Here is a 22,959-nt window from a genome sequence, read left to right as displayed (position 1 = left end):
CAGAGAATTACAAAAAGAACTCAAAAAGAAAAGCAAAAAAACATGTCTGAAAACCCAGAGCCTGGAGCATTGCTGGTGCTGTCAATCATGTCTCTAGAATAAGTGTCTACCTGCACAGCTACATACAGTGCTTCTGGCTGAAAGTGTTTTGAGACAGCTACCAAAGTAAAAGGTTCTGCCTCATTCAGTGAATGGTCCTAGTTTGCAAAAGAGCTTGAAAGACTCCAGTTTGATCGTCATTTAAAATGTGTCAGTGTGAATCAGGTAAAGTCAACTTTTCCTTTGTCAATTAATACACTTGAAGTTTGTTATAAAAGTGATTTGAGTGTTCCACAATGGCGGTTACATAGGTGTCCACACCAACTTCATTCTTTTGAAACTGTGGAAGTTCAAAGTGAATGTCTTATTTCTGATAGACTGTAATTAATGTGAAAAAATAATGAATGCAAATGTTTCTCAAAACACTGGACTATTCATTTTGCTTCATAAAAGTAGTCTAACACTAAATTTCATAAAATTCTGAAATCTAAAATATCTTTTCAAAATCCACGTTCTCTGTTAAGACCCTATTTTCATCTGTGTTTTTAAGCTTTTGTATTTCTGGATAGACCACACAACTACCCAAGAGCCTATTTCCCCAGGCTGTGGCATAACAGCCTACAATTGAAATGAACATGAAGAGAACCTGTCCCCAAGGCAGCACAGGGGACTGATATCCAGCGTTCCAAGTTCTCCAATTTCTCAGTCAGCAATAAGTCATATCTTAAGGTGTTACAGTTGCAATATTCACCTTTTATAAATATTTCTCTTGCATTTGTTTTGCTCATAATTATGGACTATAATAATAAAGCATCACAAAATACTTTTTTTCACTCCAAGCTCAAAAGAAGTTGGAATCACAAATAAAGCACATAGAGCATATGCTATGAAAATTTAAGTTCATTTTAGCTTATGTTGAGCAAACCCAGAGAAATTAATCAGATAAATTTCATATTTGTGAGCACACTGGGAGATATATCAAATCACAGTGCATTTATTATTAAGGTATTCATTATAACTTTTGGCAATAATTTACATATGTTATTTAACTAAATTGAAATTTGATTTCTATTGCTTTCTAATGCTGTCAACTACTCTATTTCCATATTTGCAACCAAAAGAATTAAACACTGTAATTTCTGGCAAGAGACTAATTTTATATCAAAATGCATACAAATTAGTATTTTAGGAAAACACACATTGCCTCTCAAGGCTATGTTGCAAACTGATGTTTATAAGAACTGGAAACCAATGAAAAACAATTTTTAAGCAAAACATTTATGTCTTGGGAGCAAAATAACGGAGGAATCTTTTTTTCTTTGCTCAAACAGCAGTATTTGCAGTTTGTTGATAACTGACAACTAACAGTCTCAAAGGTTCTTTGTTACCCATCACTGTAAAGAAGCACATACACTGTGGAGCTATTTAAGACAGACAAAATATAATTGCACAATTTTTTTCATGACAATGCAAAAACGAATACTTAATAATAAAGTGTGACTTAATCTCTGAAAGATTGTAACAGCCAAGAAAAGCTTAGAGGCTTCAACTTGTGAATTAGTCAAGGTTATTTTCTCTCTTTTCCAAGGAGATATGGTGCATTCATGAAAGTCAAAGGCATGAAGTTCTTCATTGATTTAAAAAGCTGAAAACCTCTGCTCAAGATCTTTGGTCTACTTTCAAGAGGGGGGGAAAAAAAAAAAAAAAAATTGTCTTTCACATGTAACAGAAAGGAAGTTCAGCCAATTCCTAAGCCCATTTCCAGAGGTAAGATCAAACTAGTCCCTAACTTCTGCAGAGAGTTAATTCTGCCTCCAGATGATAGTACAGAGATGACATTGGCAAAGAAGTGCAAGTGATCTATCCCAGGTGGGTCAGCTACATCTTCCTTTGCTTTTGTGGTGGGGTTTAACCAACCAGCTGCAGATCATCTCAGGAACCAGCAGGAGGTTTTATATTTGTAGTACATATGGGATTTCGTAACAAGTGAATGACATCAAGTCACTATGACTTCGGGTAGGAAAAATTCTGGGAATAGGCACAGTACAGATAGTAAAACTGTTTTACCAGAGCAGGAGAGTAACAAATTCCTGAAGGGGATCCCTCCTAGCAGAAGCCCAAAAGCTGAGAGACCTCTTTCTGTTGCCTGTGCACGGAGACAGACATAAATCCCATGCTGTTAAAACAACCATTTGTTGTCTAAAGTTAGATAAAATATTTCTTGACATCATCCACAGCCAAACAGGAGACACCTGTGGAACCGCATGGATGTAGTACTTCACAACTGTCTTGCTAGGAAAGACAAAGAGAAGGCTACAGCAGAAGAGGTGAGGGCCTCTGAAGGAAGGCGCTTATGGTGTCCCAGTCTGCAAGTCTTTGATGAACAGAATCCTTTCACACGTACAAAGTTTTGTGTTTGTCTTTAAAAGCTGTGTCCAGAAGGAACACCTCAAATTAAGCTTTTTCCTGAGAGTGAAGTACCTCTTAGACCTCTTTAGTACCAAATGCTATTGAACTATATCTAACACATGAAAAGATATAAGTATATAAAAGTAATGTTTTGAAAAAATCTTAATTTTTAAGAGTTTGAGATGTCTATGCTGCTTCTTACTCAGGCTTTTCATTGATGTCACTTTGAGAAACACTTGAAGTAAACAACAGCATGTGGGAGAACAGATTGTAAAGTAATCAACAGTGTGAAGAATCTGCTTCTGTGGACAAAGCCTGAATATCTGATATGAAAGATCCGATATGTAAGATGACACAGAAATTTGAAGCTTTCGGGGCACTGATATATACACAATAATTATAAAATAAGCATTGACATATAAATTCAAGTATTACATTCTGCAATTAATGTATGCATACTGGAATATCTTCAGTGAATGAGATGGCATAACATGATTTCCTCCTTCATTCCAAGAAGCAACTGACCAAGTTCCTCCTTTTTGCTAAACATCGGAGATACATTATCTGACACTGAACAGCTCTTTTGAAGTGTACCTTATGTGTCAATTTACATTAATTTCTGCAATTTTAATATCGTTAGAATTGCTACAAACAATTATTTTTGTAAGTGCTATAGTACTTGGAGAAACATGACAAAATCTTACCGCTGTGTCCCCATTGCACCTCTGGGACTGGCAAACACCTCTTATTCTGTTGGAAATCAGCACGTCGTCCCAGCAAGATGGACCCTTCAAAATAAAACCAAAGCATATAAAGGCTTTAATCCACCTAGTAAGTAAACATAAAAGTTGGTTTTGTTGCCTATTTTCCTACCCCCTTTTCTTTCAGACTTTAGCTAGGCAGTTTTATCATGTTTACACTGAAAAAGTCCAAACAGATTACGTGACAATATTCATCAGTAAAGCTCAGTCTCTGACAGGACATACAGTCCCTGCATCCTGAGGTCAGAGTTGCGAATAGGAATCACACAGTAGGTATGTTTTCTCAGCTTAAGACAGGGACTTTATAATCATTTTTTTATGATTAAAAAACTACAAAGACTCATCTTCTGGTTCAACATTGTTTACACCTTGGCCTGTACCTGACCATGGGGGGAAAAAGGAAAAAAAACACAACAGCTGGAAGTAGAATACACAGTTAGAAATACTGGAGCATAACACAAAGACTAAGTTAAGTAGCTTTTCTCTGTTTTATTGTTTAAATGTTAAATGGCTGTAACTTCACTGAAATCTGTTTCTGTTTTCATGGGCTGCTAATGTGAATTTTGATGTTTGCTGTAAACAAATTAGACTTCTTGTTGCCAAATAAAGCCTTTACCTAACTATAATAAAACATAATGAAAATGTGAAGGGAGGACTGTTAGTAGATTCCTGGACATTTACATTACCTGCAAGGCTTGCCAGTCATTATTAGTTAAAAAAAAAAAAAAAAAAGATTTTTTCCCCACCATGCCACCAAAGATCGTGCAGATGTCTAGCACACCTCTCAGTCGTTTACTTTCCAGGAAGAAAGGTAATATACCTTGCCACTCCTCATACAGATGCTATTCCTTACCTTTTATCAAGGGTTTACTCTCTTGGTAGCTCTTCCAATTCTACTCTATCTTTTTATAATATGAGAAACATCACACAGTATAAAAGACTTGTGTGCTGGACTAGTGAATGGGAAGATGGTGTTCTGAATTTGTTCTTTATTTCTTTCCTACATAATTGTTAAGATGTGTTTTATTTTACTGATGGTTAGTAAGCACCGAGGCACCATTTTGGTGGAATTAGCTATCATAGCTCCTAGGTCTCATTCCTAAAAGCAATAGTTACCTTAAAATTGATCATGTATATATAAAATTTGCATTTATTTTCCCCAATGCACATCACTTAAATATTAACATACATGGAATTCCATCTGCCATGTCACCAGCAGACAAAGTGTGCACCCTAAGGTCCACAGAGGGGCGTCTAGTAGGCACTTCCAGACTCCTCCATACTCAACACACCTATTTATTCCCAAGGGTGAACCAGCTGTGTACCTCATCCTCTCCAAGTGTTTATTTTATATAGCAATCATCTAGTGGACTTGTACAAGCTCTGCTCCAGTTATGCTTTAAAAGGACTCAGTAACAGTTTCCCTGCTGTTTGCAAGTTATAAAATTTTTTTTTGCTTGCCTAATTGCATTTTTATATTTAAGGTGCTGGAATTAAGCATTTGCTTTGGTTTGGTGGAGGGAGGGGGGTTGTTATGTTTTAATTTATCTCATTACTCGTTTTTCTGAAAGATGCATCCTTGATTCCAATAACTTCCTTCCCCCCCAGTTCAGTAATGCTACCTTTGGATCAGTCCTCCTTAAATTTCTGTGCACTTAATCTTTGATTTCAGTATAGCCACGTCTCCTCCAAAGATTTAACTCTTTTTAGCTGCCCCATCTAGATTTTTCTCAACAAGCGCTCTTACTTTTATGTAGCGTCTTTTTTATAAAATTAAGCTCAATACTTGTGACTTTCTCAGATTTTGGGTAGTTGCTGAATGTAAATGTATTACAGTGATTGTTAAAGAACAGGTTTTTGTTACTAACGTTTTAAACTAGATCCTCTGCATTACCTTCTCTTGCATGTTCTTTGATCAACTTTGCCATTAACGCAACCCAACTACATGTAAAAGTTTACTCTTGGGATCATGGTTTGACATGATACTTACCTAATTTACATGAAAGCAATTTAAGTATCCTATTATAATCATTCTTCCTATACTTTCAAGCTTTTGATTTTCCCCAGCATTAGGCTCCCTGTCATCATCTGGTCAAACAGTTGTTAATGGGAGTCTCATATTTTTTCCCTTTTCAGGCCTAGAATTTCACTCCATAAGGATACTGTGTAACTCCCTGAGTTGTCAAAGACAAGTAAGACTAACAAGTTAATGTTCCCTTAACATCTATCCCTCTTCCTTCATACTCAAATTTGTTAGTATACATTTATTAGAACATTTTTTTTTTCCAATTTAGAGGAATTCAATAAGTTTGTGTATCTTTGGATAATCCTTACATAATTTACACTCGGAAAGAGGATATTAGAAAGAAAGGGTGAGAAATAAGAAGCGTGCTGTATGAAATTTGAGGGCAGGGAAACAATGGAGACGGGGTGTGGGGGGGGAGCCCCTCATAAAAAAAACCACAACACTAAAAAACCCCAAATGCACCCAACAAAACCCACTCAAACCCCAACCACAACTGCTTTTCCTGGTGCTGATAACAACATCAGGAGTAAATCTTCCTGATACCTCATCCCTGCATGATTAATATGAGACTCGTAAAGTTAATGATGCTGTGCTAGTATACAGACAAAAATAGAGTCACAAGATTGTTATACAATAAGATAATATAAAACAGTCTTGTTGAAGCAGTTCCATAGGTATATGTTATCGACTCTGGTAGTAATTATCTTCATTTCATAAGAAGAAAATATTTTTAGCTAAACTTTTAAGAGGAATTAATCTTTTAACTTCACTGAAGTTATTTCAGGAGAAAAAATCCCAAGTATTCAGTAGTTTGCAGGTCTAGGTCCATAATCACAAAAATGAAGAAGGCATAGTAATTCTTCAGGGAGAAAGCAAACATGCGTAGGACCATTCATAAGGTTGAGCAAGATTCTAGAAAAAGTGCACATTTAAAAAGGATTTGAAGCAGTGTCACTATATTGATTATGCCGCAGTCTTATCGTAGTTGAGAAATGAGTAGCTGATTTGCAAAATGTAATCAAGAAAGCATCCTTAAAGAAACCAGAACAGAAAGGAATTGATACAATATCAACTACTGTTAGCTAGAATTCAGCTACTTCAACTAGCACCGGATCAGGTCCAAATATGCTTAACATGGAAATGTCTTTTTAGTTAATAGTAACAGCAATTGTATGAATTTTGTGGCCACCTTTTAAGGTCTTACCCACAAGGGAAAGCTAGTGCGCTATACGAGACGGTGCGAACTTAAGAGTGCTCTCACTCTGCAATAATTTCCTCACAACATTTCTCATGCACACAAGAGTACTTTTCACATGAAGTAGCTCTCTCCTTGAAATAAGAATATGTCATCTTCCACTTAAGGCATGCTAAAAGCATATACACGGGGAACTAGTAGCACAGTCCCACACTATCAGCAACTACTCATCTGTTCACTCACACTGTAGCTAATAACTTCCTATGTTTTCCTTCACAAAAAAACACCCTATCCGACACTTCCTTCCCTTAACGATGGCCATAAAACCCATAAGAAAGTCAGATATATTTAACTCTTTTGACAACATTAACCAGACCCAGCTTTAAGTCAAATACATTTTCTCTTTGTTCTAGCAAGAGTTAGATCAAGTTCTTAAAGGACAAATTAACCCAGCAGGAAAAGTCCAAGAAGGACTGGCAGAATAATTTGGGTTTCTGCCTGTCTGGCAGTGAGGAGTTGCGGTGGGGAAGCAACAAAAAATAAAACCCAAACAAACAAAACCTCCTACAAAGTTCTATGCCTTGTTTTCCAAATTTGTAAGAAGGGGAAAAAATCTCCTTTCCTACTTCTGTGCTTGACATTCTTCAGGGTCATATTTTATTACTAATGATAATGCAATACACTTAAGAAGATTTAGCATGCTTGAGAATTTTAGTTTTCCACCTTCAAAGAAAAAAAAAAAGGCAAAAAAGACATTTGTCCTTGAAAGACACTGTGTATTCAAAGTGTTAATGTTTCTTTAGCAACAGCACTGCTAAATGTCATTGCTATAATTGCGTCAAAATAAAATTTGGAATTCTGGCAAGATAAACACTTTGAAATGCAATTTTTGTATTGGTCTTTCTTGAGTCTAAGAAAAGCCTGTCAAACCGCAGCCCAGCCAATCACTTGTGGTCTTGTAACACTGCACACTGTAGTGTTTATAATTATTAGTTTGCATTAATCAAGAACACACTGTGAGAACAACAAAGCCTTCTGATTGCGAGATTAAAGCAACTGCCCCTCTTGTACACAGCTAAATGCCTCCCAGAGAAAGCTATGCATTAAAATGGATGTATCAGAGAAGACTTTTACCGTGTATAAATGGGAAAATGACAGAATAAAGACAGAAATAGAAAGAACAGCAGTGTATCATTGAGTAGAAAAAGTCACGTCAAGCGTAGTCGAGTATTTCCCAAATCACCAGGTATGGAAATTTCTATGCTTTGGCTGTATGGCAGTTGTTCCTTCCCTTTTTGAGTGGGAAAACAGGAAAAAAAGTTGGCAAATGGCATATTAAATTTGAACTGAAGCTCCTAGGCAGCATACGAAGAACAGGGAGGACTGACTGCTTTTTCAATGTATGAGGGAAGTACTGGACACCTGTGTACATTCCACCAGTATATTGTACTGGAGACACAGTATGGACAGTATGTGTACTTTCCATCCAGTAGCTAAGATCTGATTTTGTATTGTAAAACCACAACTAAATTTTGGTCAACGACCACTTGAAAAAAAAAAAAAAAAAGACCACAAACAAAAATCTCTGAGAACAGAAAGAGTATCTAGAGATCTCAAATGACAAATTATTAAAAATGCAGTTGCTGACAGAACTGTTGACCTGTGAAGTCAGGGAAAGGTCAGAAGCAGAGGTCAGCAATAGAAACCAGTGACTCATCAAAGACTTTGAATCATTTAAGAGGCTGGAAACTATCCATGTATTCAATGCTTTGTATTTTCCCTGCTTTATATTCTCCCCCAGTGAACAATACGCAGCAGAATATCATTAAAACACATCTTTGTACCTGCTAATATCTACATGAGAGACATAAATCATTAAAATGTTGAGCAAATGACCCAACCAAGGGACAAGCATTAATGCAGAAGGATTTTTAAAATAATGTAGGAAATAATTTCAGGTACTTGAGAGGATTGGAAAAATCAGCATACGAGCCACTGAAAAGGTGCTCAATCCAATGCCAACCACGCAAGCACTCAAGACTCCTCTGCAAAATGATGGCTATTGACCTTTCTACATGAGAGTTTTTGAAGAGCTAACCATTGTATGGTGACCCCTCAACAGGATTTTAGTATCTTGAGGCAATAAAACAAAAAGAGCTCGCCAAAACAGTAGGATTGCTTAAAAATTAATTTCCTTTTTGCCACTCTGTGTCACAGGTATCCACACCAAGCTACCACAATTCACTGCTTCCAGTGCCGGTACACACAGACAACTCCTTCCCCCAGACATAGTAGGAACCAAGATGTATTCTGACAGTAAACATATACATGCAAACACAGCTTAACACAAGAGATTACTCCAGGGGATTAATATTACATGAACAGCAATGGATTCCACCTACTGTTACAAATCTAATTCATCTTAGCAGAGACGACACAATCCTTTTGCTGTTTTCTTTTCTTCTGCTCTTGCCAGACTCTTTTCATTGGTTTCCAGTGACAGGACGAGGGGCAACGGGCACAAGTTAGAACACAGGAAGTTCCATTCAAATACACGGAAAAACTTCTTTACAGTGAGGGTGACAGAGCACTGGAACAGGCTGCCCAGGGAGGTTGTGGAGTCCCCTTCTCTGGAGACTTTCAAGACCCGCCTGGATGCAGCCCTGAGGGATGTGCTTTAGGCAATCCTGCTCTAGCAGGGGAGTTGGACTAGATGATCTCTAGAGGTCCCTTCCAACTCTGAAGTTTCTGTGATACTCTTCTCAATGCAAGTTTGAGCTTGCTTTCACAATCGGAGTACTTCAGCCTAGAAAAGGAATTTTTTAAGGGAATGCTTGTTTTCCTACAACAGCAAAGGCATTTTTACTAAGTAATCAGAGCCTCTTGCCTCAGCACCACCTGACTAAAGCTTGTCTGCTTCTCTAAAATGTAGTACCACCCAAGAGCAAGTGACTTGTGAGACAACTACAGATAGTCAGATCCCAGAGGCTCATGAATGTCTCAGAACCGATGGGTAAGGCTGGAGAAGGGTCAGCAGGTGATAAATCCACAAGGAACTGGACAAAGTCTAGAGTCTGTGAAAAGGGAAAAAGAACAGGGCTTTTTCTTGGATAGACAAACTGGTATTGATTAAGCCTGATAGTACCAGTAAACCAGTGTATTCATACTTATTCTCAACATCCCTAACCCACAATATGATTTGGTCTTCATGTTCCACACTTGTCATTTGAATGGCATTGCTGAAAGCTAGATTATTTCTTCTCAGCATAGTATGGATACAACACATTCAAACAAAAGCTTTCATCCTATTTTATTAATGCAGAAAAAAAATTTAAGACATTTAGATACACCAATATGTTGTTATATATAAGCACTTAACAGGCTTAATTTAGGACAGCAATCTGATAATCTTTTGAAGCACTAACTAAGAAAAAAAAATCTAGCTGTTACGTGAGCGATACTCAATTAGACTCAGCAGAAAAGATTCAAATGGCACGTTTCGAATAGCAAAGAGATTGGAGATCTCATTTCAATTCAGAAGAAATAAATCTATTTGAATCACAACATTCACATAAAGCTCCATATTTATTTCAGCATTCTTTAACTTGACAATTATGAATACAACTGGACAATGTTTATTAAATTAGACATTTGCTAGATTTCTACTGAATACTCGTATATCATGTAGACATTATTATTTTGTTCCTAAGTAAAACTCTATGAGCAGCAGTATTCGGTTTAGCACAAAATGCATTTCTCCAAATGCCCAAAGCACAGCCTAACAGCATCCAACATGAGAGAGACAAGGTAAAAATAAAATTTATAAAAGGGGTTACTACTGATCTAGCCAGGAAGTGCTTGCTAGCCTTTTACAGATGTTCTATTTACAGTACTTGAAAATTTATTACATTATATAATATATTGAAGATAAAAACCGACAGATTGGCAACCTTTATGACCAAATCATCTGCTTAGCCACAATGCTTATCACAAAGGCAGAGGTAATTAAAGCTTACCCACAGTTTACACAGACCTGCAAAGGACACTTCTAGGAGCAAGAGAGTAATTCTTGTTCCAAGACTATTATTTTTTTTGACATTTCTAGTAAGACTGATACCAACTGACTCACCAACACAGGTGATAGGATACATGGATGTAACTGGCAACCCATAGTTTATTTAATAACAAAGTTATTCTTCTCTCCTACAGCCCCCATTTAAATAAATGCTACTGTGAATGATGTAACTCTGCATGTCACACCAGAGTACCAGTGAGAGTGTCTCCTACTGTATACTTCACCGCAGGTGAAACTAACCAAGGTAAACAAGGTAAAACTAACCAATTTATGACAGACTGACTTTGACATAGAATTTCCCATACAGCAGGGAGTACAGTATAGAAAAAGACTACTAAATTAGCCTTGGGGCTAGTTTTAAAGGGATTTGTGGAATAGGAATGGCAGGACTGAAGTTAACTGTTTAGTCTACACAGCACATTAAAGAATCCATCAGAAGAAGTCTTTTGGTTATTATTGACTTCTGTCATTAGAGCAATCAATAAAGCACATGGATAGCTTTATTCACATGAGAAATAATACCAAAGTAGAGTAAATCACATGTTGGAAGTCTTTAAGGGATTGAATCTACTGGTTTGATTTATAGTGGTATCTTAGACATGAAGTTTTCCTTTACAAGTGCCCAGCCTAATTAGTAAATTGACAGTTTTATGTCAATAGTTGTAACTCTTTCAAAATTCAGCAAGTTGTCAACTACTTAACTGCTTGCAGTTGTGCAATTAGGAAGACTTCCTGCGTGATAGTTATTTCAAATCAAAGATCAGAAGATTGCATCTGCAACTGAAGACTCAGGTAAGTATAGTAAAAATAACTTCCATCGTGTCATTTTATTGATCATTACATTTTCTTTCTTATCACAGGTATCTTTGTTCAAAAAAATCAGAAGAAAACAAAAGAAAACTTCTTAATAAGATGTTTTTAATAAGTTTTGGTCTTTCTTTTCTTTCATATTTTATTGTAGGACATGGATTTGCAAGAGCAATCCCTCTGACCACAACTGAATTATGAAGGCTCATGCAAAGATACCCAAGATAAGGGTCTTCAGAGTCACCTCTTCATCAATAACATTTTACAATGTGCACTGCGTTGACAGCACAAACAGTTATTATATAAGCAAAACACTGATTCATAATGTGCTTTTGGAAAGTTATTTTGGTGGGCCCTCCCCACCAAAAAGGGGAAAAAAGAGAATAAAAAGAATTCAAATACAACAACTGCAGCTGAGAAATTGAACTAAAGAAATCCCACTGTTCCTTGACTGCTTGAGAGGAACGTAGTTAAACATTAGACTTGAAAGAGAGAGAGAGAGAGATAACTATGAAAGAAGTGGATGTAAAGTCTCCTAAAACAACCAAGCAAATACCATTCAAGCAATCTGTCAGACTAATTATTTCTAATCTATAAAAATGCAAAATATATTACGCTCTGCCTGGGTTCCATTAAATGCTTTTTCAAGACTGAAAGACAACGACATAACTGGAGAAAAAAAACTGCAATTCTATAAATATGCCATGTATCTACTGTATCCATTGAAATTACAGCATTCAAAAAAAAAGCAATCCACAGTTACAGCTGTTAACACCAGCAAATCCCATTGAGGTCAGTATAACCAGGAGCAGAATAATAATAATAATAATTAAAAACACAAAACCAGAACCAACTCCTCTGGCTTCAGTCGCTGTTAGTGCTGTGGCGACTTTTCAGGGGTCTTCCTGAAGGGAAGCGGGCAGCCGGCCGCCACGCCAGGGAGCTCACAGACAGGAGAAATCAAAACCCCAAAGGCACCTCCCTCTTCTGGGCCGAGCCGAGCACGCCCCAACAGGAGCGACGACACTCACGGTTGTTTGAGCTACAACTCTCTACTTTAAAAATATTCAGCCATGTTTTACGGGCTTTTGGCTGAAATCAGGAAGTGTAACGACTGTTTTCAAAGCCTACCCAAAATACTGCTTCTGTTTCTAACCTTTCCAACACGCAGGTCACAGTTACAAGCTGTAAACTGACTAACTGTGAATTAAAGCTTAACTCATACCTCAGCTTTTTTCTAAAATGGCAGCTGCCCACAGCACATGGACTTTGTCCCACAGGATTTTCTGGGCTGTGAGGAGCAGCCCCAGGGAAGCACCACCAGGGCCTGGCTGCAGGCAGCAGCCTCCCCTGGGCCCCACCGCAGCCCGGGGCAGGGGGAAAGGGGGCTACCGGGGCCAGGCCGCTCAGGCCTGCTGAGGCCTGTTCTGTGTCCTCAACAAAAACAAACAAACAAACAAAAAACCCCCAGTTATTAGCATAAGGATGAACTATTCTTAACCACACAAGGAGTCGATCCCTTTGAGTCAGGGAGCTCCTGGGACACATCAGCTATTCAGAGGTGAAGCACCTTCAGGATCTGATAGCAAATGCTCATGTCTTTCAACTCTCCTTAACCGGGTGGTAGGGTTAAAATTCATTAAACATATTTGATATCCAATATGAAAATGTGCTGGTGATTCTGTAACTCACAATAAATAGGGATTACACTGAACTCCTTCCTTAAGGAGAATCTTTGAGAAGTGTATGGGTGGAATTCAGTTTCTGTGTGAAGGAATTAATTTTTTTTCCTAGTTACAACTACAATTTCATCTTGAACATGAAACAATTTAATCCAAAAGTTCTATCCTACAGAGACATTTAAGCAACTCTATACATTTTTAGGCAGAGAAGATCTGGTTAGTCCTGCAATTCAAATGAATCATGAACTATGTCCGCATGGGAAATCCATGAACTAAATAAAGTAGTATACAAAAATACAATATCTAAAATAAACCAATATGTAAGCCAAGGACTACCATTAGCATTTTGCTAATAATGCTAATTAGACATCTTGTAATTCAAATTAACCTGAGTTGTAGTTAAATGAAGGTATTAAACCAAAGATGTAAAATAAAAAAAACCCTAAACCTCATGAATATTCCACAGTAGTAATTTAATTCAGATGTGATAATTGCATGTCACATTGTTCAATTTTAAGTATTTTTCTTTGACAAGGATTTTAAAACATCTTTTGACAGTGAGATGAAGGTAGAACATTCCTGTTACAGACAATACCTGGAGAAGCCATCGGCTCATCGATTTACATTCGTAAGTCAGCGTTAGACAACACATCAGATCAACTACTAGATCCATATGGAGAAGATACTGCCCTTAGCTACACGTTCCTGCTATTCTCTGTCCCTCTCTGAGCTATCATCTACTACGCCCTTATTTCCACTATTCTTACTTTATCCAAAGGTTCTCTCTCCCATTCCAGTGGAAAGACCCACCTTCTGCGGGTACTAGATTCATTCACAAAGTGGGGTGAGGATCCATTCCGCATTTTAACTAAGAATAAATTACTAAATGAATCAACACAAAGGTCTGAAGCAAAAGAGCCACTAGCAAGAGACTAACTTCATACGGTGTTCAAGCAATGTTTTCAGTTACGATAGTTATCTAAAACTGTAAAATCAAGATTACACACTACAGTATCTGAAGAAAATAGATTGCTATATAGTCCATTTTTGATTTTACACTTAATCAGAAACCCTGAAAGACAAAACCGTACCAATTTCAGCAACAATATTCCTATGTTCCAAAAGGAAAGATAATAGGATGTCAAAGGTTTCTTAAAAAAAAAAAAGAATAAAAAAAAACAAAACCCCAACTAAATAACATTACCATATTTGCTATTTTTCCTGAGTGCTACAATTCTTGTAAATTTACACACCCACCACAGCACTCACAGGTGAATACATCTTTATTCTAGGCATTCAGAAATACAGGAAACCCTGCATCAAGTGGATTATTCAGATTAATTCAAGAGTGACTTAAGGTTATGTTGCAAGTATGGTGTTTTTAGGGTTTGGTTTGGTTTTTTTTTTCCTCTCCAAACAAAATCCTGCTAAGACACATAGAAGAAGTGAAAAGTGATTCTTTAAGCATTTTACACAAGCACATAACTAGTGCTCAAGAATTCAGGCTGTGCCAGGCAGGTCAGTGAAAGCTTGGGGAGAGGTCCCATCCGTCACACAGAACCCCTGGCTGGCAGGCAGACATCCGATCGTGCAAACACTAATGAGAGCGGCTAGTGTGACACGCCAGGAAGAAATTAAGAAAAAGCAGCAAGAGGGACCAAAAAACTAAAAAATAAAAGTAACCAGGAAATAAAGACAGGCAAGAATTCATCCCTGCGAAATAAAACTGCTGCTCGGGTGTTGCATGATAGACAGTACAGGACCTCTTCTCACAGCAGAAAATCCCTCAGCTAAGAGCCTGTTTTGGATTATGGTACCTCAATTTTATCTGGATCTGATGTGCTATGCTAAATCCCTTGAAGTAAACAAGCATTAATTAAAAAACTGTCTGTAGGTATCTCTACTAAACTACGTGGTCTGACCCCTAGAAATCTGACATAAGAGCAAAGTTCAGGATCCTGACTTTGCCACCAAGGCGCTGCATATACAGGGAGGAGTTAAACGTGATCCAAAAGAGCCACTGAATAACACACAGATATATTCCTATAACGTAGTATCAAATCCCCAGACTTTTTCATTCTCCTACAGCAGTGTTTTAAAGACTGCAGCTCAGCCTTTTTTTCATCTCTCTACCCCACTCTGGTTGCATGAATCTTGAATTATTCTTGAATTATTTTCTGCATACTGGCACAACTGGGAAATGCCTAGGATTAACCTCTCTGGCTTTCACCCTAATTACAGAAGGGGTAAATCAACTCAGACTAAAGGGGCATGTAAACCCAACTTGCCCATTTTCTGACAGAAGCTCTTGAGGACACCTCTGCATGAAGGTAAAGGGCGCCCCTACCATCTGAATTTTGTAACAACCCAATCTTGTTGGTGCATACAAGGTGATCTCTGTGAATTTCTTACTGGATCAGGCCTTGAAGAAGATTAAGTTGGAGAAATGCCACATTTCTTTATACCTGCTCCTAATTGTTCATTTAATTCTAGGAGCTGGTTTGCTTTAATAAGAGGATTTTTAAGCATAAGCATGGAATTTACCTGTACTCCAGTCTTCTAAAAAGACAGACACCTGCAAGTTTTAAAAGGCAACTGAGCAAGGCACTGCTTGGATAATTCCACTCTGCACCCACCCTATTTCAGGCTCATCAGTGCTTTCCTAGCCTTTCGTTTCCTTCCATACAGTACAGTGAGATACTCTGATATAAAATAAGTAACTCTCCAGTCATGAGTGGTACATTTGAAGTCACTTCACAAGCATTAGAATGTACAGAAATAGGTTACTTTTAGAGATGGCTGCTATCAAGATATTTTGAAACGCATAAGTCAGGATAGGTCATCCAGAAACTACATAAAATACCATTTAATTTCATGGTAAACTTCAGATTTCTGCTGAATTCTGAACAGTGCAAGTGAAAGATTTTAGTTTTATAGACATGGTATCTGTATTTCATTCATGGAGGTTACAACTTGCATTCAAATTACTGAATCCATTCCAGGCTAAGACCACTTGTAAACTGAGTACGCTAATAATTTCTTAGTTTTAGAAATGAGCAGGCCCTCAGACATAAAAATCAGGGTACCTCTCCATTGGCTGGACAGCCATTGCAAACTAATCTACATTTCCACAGCCTTCATTAAATTTTTTTCTGAAGACAGAGTTTCCTTTTCTCTTACTGCAATCTCTTTTAGTATCTCTTTCTTTTGTCACAGGGAAAGACAACAGTTATATTATTTAAATGTTTAGCATTTTATAACACAAGACTAATATTCTGACTATCACTGGGATGTTGTTTTCCTTGCTTATGGCTCAGTGTAAACCGTGACAACAAATAAAATTGAGGTGATTAAATAGAATTAATATTATGACTAATTCACAGTTCAGTGCTTATGGCAGTGGCTTAATCAGTACTTTTTATTTATTTATCATCATCAGGCTTAGCTATAACAAATTTAGTTATAATAATGAAAAGGGCCTAGAACTGGCACTTTAATCAGAACATAGATGTGCGGTACGGCACACTATATATTAATAAACAAGAATGTGCAAAACTTCCTCAAACACACCGGCTCAGCCATTCAATTCTACACAACTGCTCTTCATAACTGTGTTCTATCATTTCAGGTCTTACACATTTCCCTAAGACTTAGTTTCTATATTAGGTACAAGTTCTTCTTCATTGTTACTCTCTGCTCTTTATTTCAAGTTTTGGCCTGCTCTAGTCTGAACAGACACTATATCAGCAGAGCAACTAATAGCCCAAAACTGCAACTCTGTAAATGAGATAATTATAATTTGAGGTTGAGGTAACGGCTTCTCTTTGTAAAGATAAAGCATATGTAATCCTATCACTGCTAGATAGAGTGCAGACCGTAGACAAGAAAATGCAGTGGAATATCTCCTTGTTGCAAAAATTGATACCAAATACTGCACAGTGAATGCCTCTGATGAAAACCAAAAGCTTCCAATACACTGAATCCTTTCTGGACGAGAGGAAAGCCAAGTAATTAATCATCTTCATACAACTACTTTACCCCATCTCTTAAACTGGGAGATGCTTTACTTATCTATACCTAGAAGTAAAGAAAAGCTATAAAAGAGTTGCCACCTGGAGTGAATTTTATTTTATTTTTTGACAGCAAGTTAAAACAGGATCTAATGGCTTTTCTCCTAGCTTTATCAATTTGGAATGCCAGTAACAGCCAAAATCAGTAGAATGCTACGTTATAAACACACAGAACTCTAATACACACTAATAAGAGTGCCATTTTACACATCAGTGTTATGTTGCCTTCCTTTTAATTCATACCAATATCCTTCCATTAATTCCACTTGAACAATTTCTGAATTGTCAATACAAGGTTGTAAGTTTTCCTCTCATACAATTTCTACAAGTTTGCACACTGCTGGAACACCAAACAAATATTCTCGAGGTATTATGCATTTTGACAGTGCATTTGGAACTGAAAAAGACACCCTTAAAAATTTTAGCAAAATAAAGAACATATTCACGCTCTCTGATTCTTGAGCTCTCACCTGCTACATTCTCCCAAGCTTCCTTATGTGGGAAAATACTTTTGAAAAGAAGTCTTATATTCTAGAGCTTTGGTGCTACCACCACGTAGCTACAGACATACCTTTACGCATGATAATTATTCATAAGCATTTAATTACACTGTGCAAATATCCATACACTGCATTGGACAAACTCCCATCAGGTATAATGCCTTTGAGATAAAGGGTCACATAAGCACAGAGCACAATCCTATTACAAACAGGAAACAGGAGATTGCAGTTCTGTAGTAATCAATTTACTGTATTATAGAAAGGGTTTGTAGTCCAATATCTAAAAGGAATAGCTCTGGACTAGGATTTGAAAAACCAGGTTTCTTTTCAGAGCTCTCACTTGCCTACTGAGTGGCTTCGGGAAAGACACTTCCTCTCTTTGCCCACCAGTTTCTAAATCCATAATATATTGATTTTCTTCATATTCCCTCAGAGCTACTGAGAAGTCCTCGATTTTAAATTAAGCATAACCCATAACTTAGTATAAATTTAACTATGCTAATAACAACAATATTGATTTAAAAATAAAAATTGTTACAGAAATGAAAAATTGAAGTAGTCCAACTGGCTCTTGTTATAAAATTATGTTTTCCATTGAAATCAGAAGAAGGATTTCTTCTCTACTTGGATCTTAAAAAAATAAAAATAAAATTATAAAAAAAAAATCCCTGAACCAGCATTGTCTGTCAGCATTACAAACAAACAACATGAAATATCATCAGCTCTGTACTTTATTTCTCTTCAGCAGACTTAAAGACTGTATTTCCTATTACACTGGGGAAACTACTTGATTTTAAGCTCAGCAAATTGTTGTCTTTTACAATCATGGTTTGCAATTAACTTCTCATCCTTAATGTAAGCATAGAAATAATCTATCAACTCATGCATTGACACTTTTGTCTAATTATACTGTATGATCACAGAAACACACTACCTTATGAAAAATATGCATGTGTTGGTAGGTGTCTATGCATCCGATATTTCAAATCATTTCCTTGAAAAGCTAACTCAAGGGGGGAGAGGGAACAAAAAAACCCAAAACAACAAACCAAAACCCTCAACCCTTAACAGCTCCTTTACAGCTGTTTTATGTTTTTCATGATAGCAATCCCTGTTATCTCAAATTGATATGCATATGCCAGCTATATTCAGCCTTGCCTCATTTGTTATAAAAGCAATGACCTTTCAAACACTTTCCCAGTCTTCCTTTAAAAGCAATAACCACAAACAAACATGTGAGTGCCAGTGAAGTGGAAAATTAGCCTTTTGAAACAAGTAAACCATCCTCCCTGCCAATATTAAGAAAACTGTAAGACTGAACAATAACAAAAAAAGCATGCTGAACCATGTAAGGCTGATTTTACCGTGCACGCTCCAAAAAAGTCCTTGACATTGCTAATGTTTGTCTTGCGTATAGGTCCCAGAGCCAAACCTCCATCTGGAAGAGATTTGAACTACCATCCAGAGGCATTTCAGGATCTGAACCAAAAGGTTTACAGCATTACAATCCAGTTAATTCTATTGCTTCTAATTCCAGCTGGACTTAAAGTCTTATCTCTGCACTCCAGGCCTTCAGATACAGCCTATCACGGTAACACCAATTCCCAGAGAATTCAACTCCATGACCCGAGTGAGATTAAATCCCTCCAGATAGCCCAAGTAAATGGCTCATAACTCGTTTCTGTCACTTTCGCTAATGCCTTTGTACCGTGAAAGAAACCAGCAAAGGTGTAAATATCTACAAATTATTAACTGCACTTTTTCTCTTGACTCGTATCAGCGATTCCAGTTGTCTGGTTCCTGCTGAGAACATCACAGATATTTACTGGCTGAACTTTCTCTTTAAATACTGCACTAATCAGCTACTGAATATTTGTACTCTATCAACCTGACTGCTGTTATTTTTGGTGAAATACATAAACAGGCACAGAGATATAAATAAATAGAGAAAAGCTGAGGGGAAAAGGAAATGTATATTTGATGCTAGTTGTACTTAAACTCCCTCAAGTCAGATAATTCCACAGCACGTCTCATGTTAAGTAGTTTCACCCAAAAGAAAGCAGATATAAGCTAAAACGAAGCATTTCAAGTCTGCTCATCATGACATATTTAGTTTCTACTCATGAGGACACATTTATTTTAACAAACTGAAGATATGATTCCCAAATATTCCTTTAAGACAAATGGAAGAAAAAGGACATAACTTCTTAAAATACTGCATATTACTAATGAGAAATTCCTGCGCAAATCAAAGCCCAAACCAAAAAATATAGCCCAATCCTGGGAAGTAGTCTTAGGGATAGGTGTTGTCAAACAAAGATAGTAGTTTTGTTTATTTCTTATTTTGGGTTTTTCTTTTGTTTGGTTCTGTTTTCCTAGGAAGGGAGAAGTTTGGAGGGGAACAAGAGAAACCAAACAAGAAAGGGCGTTAAGTAAACAGAATAATTTTGCAAAGTAGTCTCCCCCATTGAAAGGAAACCTGCTCCAACAGGAATTTTTTAAAGATCTGAGTAAAAACGAAGAAACATTTAAGCATCTGGATTTTGTAATTCCAGTCTGCTAAAGTTTTATCTGTCCAGAGCACCACAGAGAGACAGGTAAGACAAAGAAAATCACCTACCAGAAACACACCTCTCTTCTTTCCAGCATAAAAAAAGGATCCTAAAAAGTCTTTGGAAGTCATAGATGTCCACCTTCAAACATTATAATTGCAACACATTAACAGAGTTCTCCCCCAGTACTTCTCTCAGGGGTTTCCCTTTGAGACTGTGGCAGAACAAAAGGCAAGGAGCATCGCATAAACAAGTGATCAGGATCATCACTGACTGTTTGTATCTCAGGTGCAGCTGAGTTCCCAAATCAGAAGGCTGACTGCCAGCTGGGGGCACTGGGTCAGTGCCAGGGCAGTTGATGGATCCCAGGTGAGGGCTGAGACGAGGCACAGGTGCAAGACAAAGTATTGTCCCTGTGTGCTGAGACAGCAGCAGGACTCACTTTTAAACTAGGCAGAAGAGATGGTCTAGGCTAATCCAGGGAAAGACTGAAGCAATCCAGAGCTGGGAATACGAGCTCTGGTCCCCGCAAATGCCAATGGCTATACTCAGGTCACATCCTTTCTGGTAGAGAATAGGGAACATGGGCAATGTACTGACGGCAGTTATATCTGTATTTTGTAACCAGATATTGTGGGGTACTAATATTATTGCTAGGAAGATGCACAGGCAAATTCATTTCTGGTAGTGTGTCCAGATAACACTATACCCTCAACGACTCTCAGGGTGCTCCCGCCTAGATTGGCTAAAGCAGTTATCTGAAAATTACTCAGAATTAAAAAATGCCTAGGAAGCACTTTCTGTTAACAGTTAAAGCAGTCAAGGAAGCTGAAACTCTGTGTTTATGGCTCATTTAGGTATCTTTAAGTAGAAAAGGACATTGTGCCTATGCAACCCCAATGAAGTTAGATCCGCAGGGGTGGTCAGCAAAAGGGAAAAGACTCAGTGTCAATGAGGCAGGTGATTTGTACTTGGTTTTAATATGACTAAAAGATGAGAAAACCTAGTCAGTACAGCTCAGTTAGTTTACTGATTGTAAGATTGTGACCACATACTAAAGCACAGAGTACCTTGTTAATCTTCTGTGTGGCATAGCATAGTAAAGATACAAAACTGGCCCCCATGTTTAATAATCTGTATATTATAACTCACGGGATATAGATGCAAAGAAAACTCTGTACATCCATCAGCATTCCGCTTTTTTTTTTTTTCACTTGAAGCAAACTTTGTAACTCTGAACAAGGTAAAGGACATAATGTATTAACCCAGCTGAGGGTGCGTGTTTATTGGACTTCAATAATACTTATGCGAACTACCAACTTTGTTTATTGGTATTTATCCAAAATACTGAAACTACAAACCACACTTTATTTCTACTCCCTGTTTACCTTTTTTAAGTGCCACAACTTTTTACTAATGAGCAAGGCAATATTTTTTCCTACATTAAAACCAACTATCTATCTTGAGACAAAGGTTCAGATTTTTAAAGTTTTTTTAGACATCGCAGCACTCAATTTTGGAAGGGATATGCAATTAAGATGGCAAAGACACACTGTGGAAATTGTAAGGCAGCAGTACCACTGACACTCAGGCCCCTATTCACCTATGACACTTTTAAATACAAGTTATATCAATCACATGAACATCTCAATGCTGAGCGTACAAGCAACTTAATAGCTGTGAAAGTCTGGTCCAGAGATACCTATAGCGGTATTTATTCAACCAAATACATTCATGTCTGAGCAAGACTTCCTAAATTCCCTTTATAATGGAGAAAAATACATAGTTTCAGAGTTCGACTCATCTTATTCTCAAGAAGATGTCTAGAACAGGTCAGATGAATTGTGTCCTGAAATTGTCTACTCCTTTTTACCAATAAAGAGAACGTGGAGCTAACTCAAACTTGGGTATCTATCTGATCAATGTTAAAGTTTAGGAGAGGTGAATCTATTCCTTATTGATACTCAGAAGAAAATTGTGTTTTCTGTGCTGGCTTTGATATAAAAATTGTTGAAGAGTTCTTTTTCTTTAAAACAACTGCTAATATTAATTATTTGCACCTGTTGGGAATATAGGAGGTCAGGGAAAATCTGCTTCTTATTAAAAGGAGCTTACAGTGTTGATGTGTCTTTAGCACATGGTCACAGAGTAAGTAAGAAAGAAATAAGGATTTGAATCCTAATAAAGGCATATTAAATAAGGCAAAATAAAGGGAGTAATGGGAACCGAGTGGCATTAGCAACATACAAGAACATGGCTGATGGGAAGAGTTACTGTTTCTAAACTACACAAGTACCCATGACCATGATGCTAAGCATGGAGATTAGGTCCACAATACGTACCTGAGGGCAGAAGTATACAGGAACAGGCAAGAAATCTCCAAATAGAAATAATTTCAAAACTGAATAAAAGTATGTTTGTGTGGGTCAGAATTAGGTGCTTACATGTCAGTTAATCTTCAACTTCAAAAAATCACAGAATCACAGAATCTTCATGGTTGGAAAGGACCCTTAAGATCATCAAGTCCAACCAAACAACCTACGATCTCTGCCACTAGAGCATGCCCCGGATCGCCACATCTAGACGTTTCTTAAACACCTCTAGGGATGGTGACTCAACCACCTCCCTGGGCAGGCTGTTCCAGTGCCTGACCACTCTCTCAGTCAAGTAATTCTTCCTAATATCTAACCTAAGCCTCCCTGCTGCAACTTCAGACCATTTCCTCTGGTCCCATCATTATTCACGTGGGAGAAGAGGCCAACACCCACCTCTCTACAACCTCCTTTCAGGTAGTTGTAGAGGGCAATGAGGTCTCCCCTCAGCCTCCTCTTCTCCAAACTAAA

At 37.5% G+C, this 22,959-nt stretch overlaps 1 protein-coding gene across 2 annotated transcripts in view; it reads right to left on the bottom strand.

The window, feature by feature from the left end:
* PRKN (parkin RBR E3 ubiquitin protein ligase) overlaps positions 1-22,959 on the bottom strand; it is a 786,713-nt gene that overhangs the window by 420,749 nt on the left and 343,005 nt on the right. For both annotated transcript variants that reach the window (XM_063329189.1, XM_063329188.1), the window contains exon 5: positions 3,153-3,236. In XM_063329189.1, coding sequence (XP_063185259.1) covers positions 3,153-3,236 — 84 coding nt within the window. The remainder of the gene's footprint in view (positions 1-3,152; positions 3,237-22,959) is intronic.

Source organism: Chroicocephalus ridibundus, chromosome 3 (genome assembly GCF_963924245.1).
Source record: "Chroicocephalus ridibundus chromosome 3, bChrRid1.1, whole genome shotgun sequence".
Lineage (NCBI taxonomy): Eukaryota > Metazoa > Chordata > Aves > Charadriiformes > Laridae > Chroicocephalus > Chroicocephalus ridibundus.
Note: the sequence above shows the minus strand (reverse complement) of the source record. Positions and strands in the feature narration are given on the sequence as shown.